Source organism: Cariama cristata, unplaced genomic scaffold (assembly GCF_000690535.1).
Source record: "Cariama cristata isolate BGI_N322 unplaced genomic scaffold, ASM69053v1 scaffold19190, whole genome shotgun sequence".
Classification (NCBI taxonomy): Eukaryota; Metazoa; Chordata; class Aves; order Cariamiformes; family Cariamidae; genus Cariama; species Cariama cristata.
This window is the reverse complement of record NW_009593185.1, coordinates 3,276-9,252: the sequence shown is the minus strand read 5'-3', so window position 1 is coordinate 9,252 and position 5,977 is coordinate 3,276. Positions and strand designations below refer to the sequence as shown.

The window sequence follows — 5,977 nt, the reverse complement described above, 5'->3', positions numbered from 1 at the left end:
CTTCAACCTTTACTGACTGCTGACACTACAGCTAGGATATAAATGGAGAATGATCTCCAAGTATGTATTCCTAACAAAGTTGGGAATTTATCTCCTCTTCAGGCCCACTGTACAGGTTACCTGTAAACAATAATGCAGTCTTCATTGTTTTTCTAGACAATGTGTGTATTTTGAGGAAGTTGAATTTTTTTAAAAGAAAAGGATAAACAAAGCCAGTCTTCATTGAAAGCAGGAAAAAAGTAATCTAAAAAATAAACAAAACAAAACCAAAAAACTTCTACCTTCTGAAAATCTCTACTCAGAATAATTAGGGACATTTTAAACTCCTGTGTACATGGGTAAAGGAACTGTTCCTTGTAGGTATGTCAGCTGGTTATTAGATTTATAGTTTGCTTTATTTTGCTTACAGCCAGCTGTTGCGCTACCTACCAGTCTTAGCCTGTCTACTCCTCAACCAGCAGCCCAGATAACTGTTTCTTATCCAGCACCCCGGTCAAGTCAACAGCAAACCCAACCACAAAAGCAGCGTGTCTTCACTGGGGTAGTTACTAAACTACATGATACATTTGGTTTTGTGGATGAAGATGTCTTTTTTCAACTCAGGTAAGATGTAAATACTTGCCTGCAGATGAACTCTGTGATACCCTCGCTAAATAAAAGGTTTAGATCGTTGCATTCTAATTCTTTGACTCCACTGATAGTGCCTGCAGTTAGTGTGTTGTTTTCTGTCAACACTGAAGGTGAGATGCTCAAATAAGTTAATAGACCTGAGATCTGAGTTCCTTTATGTGAATTTTTGAGTTTTCCTAATGCAAAACCCAAGACTGGGAGACTTGGAAGGTATTAAGCTCTTTGTAATGTGAAATTGCAGAATTTGTTGGTGATTAAATGCATATAACTTGCTATCTGCCTGTCTTAACTCAGCACTGTTTAGGGAACTTCTGGTTTTGGACCAAAAACGGGAATTAAATTCCTGTGTATACTCTGAATTGAAGCAGATAGTACTCTCACTGAATTTGGGGGTTAGCTGCTCTTCCTATGGGCTTTTTTAATGAACTTTGTCTACTTTCTCCCAACTTTAAATGTAATTTGCAAACGTAAAACTAGCTAAATAAGACTCTCACAAGATGTTTTCTGTAATGTTTGCAGTGCTGTTAAAGGAAAGACCCCTCAGGTGGGTGACAGAGTTTTGGTAGAAGCTACTTACAATCCTAATATGCCATTCAAATGGAATGCACAAAGGATCCAGACACTTCCAAATCAGGTATATGGAGTTACTCAGTCTAACTTGTACTGACTGCTTCTGGTTTAAGCTCACTCACAGCTCATTTTCTCTTCTGCCGTTAGAACCAGACTCAAGCTCAGCCGTTACTGAAGACGCCTCCGGCAGTTCTTCAGCCCATTGCACAGCAGACTGCATTCAGTGTTCAGGCACAGCCGCAGCCACAGTCCTTGTTGCAGGCACAGATATCGGCAGCTTCAATCACACCTTTGCTTCAGACACAGCCTCAGCCATTACTGCAGCAGCCACAGCAGAAAGGTGTTCCTTCAGTACACAAAGTTTGTTGTGGTCCTTCTGGTGCTTAGTGTGTGATTTTTTTTTTTTTTTTTTTTTTTTTTTTTTTTTTTTTTTTGTTAGTCAGAAGACTGAAGTAATAGTTGAAATACTATGGAAGGGACCCTATAGAACTTTCAGTTTGAACATGTGTCTGTAGCTATATGCAAAGCGCATTGCCTGGAGTAGCTCAGGAATCACCTGGTTATTGAAAACCCCATGGACTCCTGTTCGTATTAAGATTTCATAATCTGAAAGCAGATTCAGTATAACTTTTATTCTGACACTTTCACAGACAAGTTGGGGACTTGAAAGTATCAATGGCAGTGTAGTTCTTCAGCATCTTCTGGAGTGTTGAACAAGATCAGGTTTCACACAGTTGTATTGTTAGAACTATTATTCCTATATTTGTATTTTATTTATTTTGGTTGGCCAAGTTGGCATTTGAGAGAGGAAACACTGCCGACCATGGCAAATCTAAAGCAAAGTTTGTTTTGGGGTCACGTGAACTTTGAGTGGCTGAAGAATCAGTAATAGGGTTGATAATAAGATAAAGTTGACTTGTCTTACCCACAGTAAAAGCAAGGGGGGAAAATCTTAAGCTATCACCTAAGCAGAACTGTTTTGGGTAGATGCTTATTACAGTCTAATCAGTCCTAGTTGTTCATTGGTGTTTAGTAATGTTTGCTCCATTTACAGTCAGTTGGTTAAATATCTTGAGACAGCAAAAGTATGTGCTGGGGGACTGATGCAGCAGATTTAAGAATAATTTTTCAGGAAGCTAATGATTTTTACCTATGAGTAGCCTCAAAAATAAATCTTAGGTTTTCTTTAGTTCAATGGGTAGGTAGCATATCTATCTTGAAACAAGCTACTTTTGCAAGAAAAGGCTTAGCTATTTACTATGATAGCTTCTGTGTGCTTAGATTATATTAGCCTCCATCTTAAGATGTTTTTAAACCAGTTTCACTTACTCTAGGGTCTCAGTTTACATCAGTGAAGAAAAGCATAGGTCTCTTGAGTTTCTTGGGGTTGGTGTTAGTCATACATAGATTTATTTGACTCTAGAGTTACTTTAGAATGTACACAAGCGAAACAACTGTAAAGCAGCAGTGTTTGTAAAGTGTAGATAGTTACTCCGTATTATGTATTGACCTTGTAAATTTTTGTTTCAGGTGGTTTGTTACAGCCCCCTGTTCGTCTAGTTTCACAGCCTCAGCCAGCTCGAAGATTAGACCCACCATCCAGATTTTCTGGGAGGAATGACAGAGGAGGAGACCCTATGCCAAACCGAAAAGATGACAGGAGGTATGTTGTAGAAGACTAGACTATAATCAAAGCATTCTGTAAAGACCTGTCCTCAAACAGAGCTGAGCTGCTTGCTCCAAAGTGAGTCAGTGATACACAGAAGTGGCTTTACCATTAAATATTGGTGAAGAGTTCTTTTCTATTTGAGAAGAAGGAATTGCATAATCAGTCTCTCTTTACAAAAGAGACAGTGTTCTAAAACAAACTATGAGGAACTTCTCCTCTCCTTTTTGTGAGCCATCTAGCTTCTGTTGTGCTAGAAACCGTTTTGTGTTACCAGCATGCAAAAATATTTGTGTCTTGTATGTGTGTTTTAAGTCGTGAAAGAGAACGAGAGAGACGTAGATCCCGGGAAAGATCACCCCAGCGAAAACGCTCCAGAGAGAGATCACCTAGGCGAGAGAGGGAGAGGTCGCCTCGAAGACCACGACGTGTTGTTCCTCGTTACACGGTTCAGTTTTCCAAGTTTTCATTGGACTGGTATGTTTATAGTGCCAGGTGTTTACCTGCATCTCACTTTAATTGTGGGTACAGATTACTGTGAGCTATGGAGCTATGTCAACGCATGTGTGTAGTGAGTGTTAAATGATGATCTTCACTTTAAAGAAAGATCAAATATGTAATGGCCGAGAGCCTTGTATGATGAACTTTTTTGAGGTTCTTTGTTATTTTTTGAGTGCTACTGCATAATACCTTTATAACCCTGTTTAATAAATACTCTGTAATACGCAGACACCTTGTTTGGAAGAGTGTTCAGTAGTTACTTGTTTTTAAACTTCAATCCATGACACTGAAATATATTGCTCTTTAAATTTTATATATATATAGTATTAAGTATACAATGGTTGTATTTCCAATTAATATTCCTCTTAATTACGTGCTTTATTAATGGTTCTTTTATTGCTGTATCTTTCAAATAATGTTGTCTTATTTCAGCCGTAGCTGTGATATGATGGAGCTGAGGAGGCGTTACCAGAACTTGTATATCCCAAGCGATTTCTTTGATGCTCAGTTTACATGGGTGGATGCTTTTCCTATGTCTAGACCATTTCAGCTGGGAAACTACTGTAATTTCTACGTAATGCATAGAGAAGTAGATCCTATAGATAAAAACGCTGCTGTCCTTGATCCACCTGATGCTGATCATCTGTACAGTGCAAAGGTTTGTACAGGTTTCCGGTATTATGACTATTCATTAGAAATTTTTTTTACCAATAGGGTGAAAAAGTGAGTGTAACTGAACTGAAAATATTCTACAGCAATTTGAGCAAAATACGGCATTTTAGACTTTTCAGTAAAGAGCCAGTATGTAGAGCTTGAAGAATCATGACTGAAATTCAGTTTGTTTTTCTGTTAATAGAGCTGTTCTAAATCTGTTTTTATTGAGGTCTCTTCTGTTCTCTGCAGCCAGTTGCACTGATCTGATTATAGCAAAGAAAGCCAGCTCCGGCAAGATCTCTGAATGTAATTGCTAGACGATTCATTCTGAATAGTTCATGGAGCCCTTTTTTTTTTTTTCCTTCAAGGGTCCTTTCCGTGCAATTTGTGCCCTTCTGTTTAGTGGTGATACTATGTTCTTTCAGACTAATCTTTATTTATTATTTTGTTGAAAGTAGATTGAATATATTGGGATTATCTGAATGTCAAAAAATGCTGCATCAAGGGCTGTAATGATGTATAGCAGACCTCACTGTCAAAACACGTTCCTAAAACCTGTTCCATTTGAAAGCTCTTTCATTAAAATAGGTCTGAGATTTCTAGGTCAATCTGTTTTAGAAGTATTTCATGTTAAAGATGGGTTTAGAAACAAAACTGCCTTTAACCCCTGTGTTTCTGAAAGACTTAACTTTACTTGCCTTCTGTGTATAAAAACTTGGAAGCCTTGGAAGCCAAGATACTTGGATCAAGTATTGGACATGCTGGGTTTTTTTCCAGTCTATTGATGCAGAGCAAGAGCTCTCTTTCAGAAGGCTAAGCTTCAAAATACGTTCAGTAACTGAGGAATAGCATCCTGTCTCATAATATTAACCCATTTAGGATATAAAGCAATCTTGTTAGATTTGACTGGGCTAACAGGATGCTATGAGGATGCAGATGAATGTGTTTGTCAGTTCTCTTGTGATTATGACAAAATGGAGGGAGTCGGTTACTGATACTAAAAATGTACTCAGTGTGCTTCTTGGTATAGGGTATTTTGCATATAGTGATAACATGCAAAGCATGTTGCTTTTTCTATACTTTCTGTTTATTTTTTTTGATAAGACCACACACTGCATCCATATGGGATGGAGGGAAATTGGTCCTTGGCAGACATTTTAACACTCAGTTCTACAATTTTATTTTACCTTTACTTGTTCTGATTTTTTAATGACATTAAGGAAAGAGTACTAGTATGTATGTGTTTGCAAGTTGTCGTCAATGTTTACTAGTCATAGTGGAAGACCTTCACAAGACTGATCTGACTTACACAACAGGTGATGTTGATGGCTAGTCCTAGTATGGAAGATCTCTATCACAAGTCATGCGCTCTGGCTGAAGATCCCCAAGAACTTCGTGATGGATTTCAGCATCCTGCTAGACTTGTAAAGGTAAATATGCTTCAATGCGAGGCACTTTTGGCAATAAAGGTTGGTCCTAGAGCTTTGAAATACTTGTTGATAAGGGAGGAGTTTGTAGGCAGCTAAATGATGGCTGTTTTTTCTGCTGAAGAGATCTAGTTTATACATCAGTTCTTTTTCCAGTTTATAGGAGCTCCATCTTCACTGCTTTTGTATTTACTGCTTTTGTATTTACTGCTTTGTTCAGCTTAAACTCAAACAATAGATACTTGGAGAAACCTCTGTTAATTATATAATAATTAACTTTATTAGTCTTTTTTTGTTTTTACAAGCACTTAGACTTTTTTTAAGGGCTCAGCTGTGAAGAGAACACAAATGAAGCAACAGTTAAGTAACTATTGCATTAAGTGAAATTTAACTATTGTTAAACTGAAAAACCTGTAAGTGCTGTGATGTTTCAGGACAACACAGACTTGTTTTCCAGTTAAACTCCATCTTAAAGCAAATGGGACTACTTGAATTTATAGATGTAATGCTTTTGTGGTCTTAACTTTTG

General features: G+C 37.6%; 1 protein-coding gene across 1 annotated transcript in view; it reads left to right on the top strand.

The window, feature by feature from the left end:
- The window catches only part of LOC104168785 (cell division cycle and apoptosis regulator protein 1), a gene marked incomplete at its 3' end in the record, with an annotated part of 18,340 nt that overhangs the window by 9,145 nt on the left and 3,218 nt on the right, over positions 1–5,977 (top strand). The window contains exons 5-11 of the mRNA XM_009709499.1: positions 410–603; positions 1,150–1,264; positions 1,348–1,540; positions 2,731–2,863; positions 3,182–3,343; positions 3,800–4,025; positions 5,338–5,451. Of these exons, the coding sequence (XP_009707801.1) occupies positions 410–603; positions 1,150–1,264; positions 1,348–1,540; positions 2,731–2,863; positions 3,182–3,343; positions 3,800–4,025; positions 5,338–5,451 (1,137 nt within the window). The remainder of the gene's footprint in view (positions 1–409; positions 604–1,149; positions 1,265–1,347; positions 1,541–2,730; positions 2,864–3,181; positions 3,344–3,799; positions 4,026–5,337; positions 5,452–5,977) is intronic.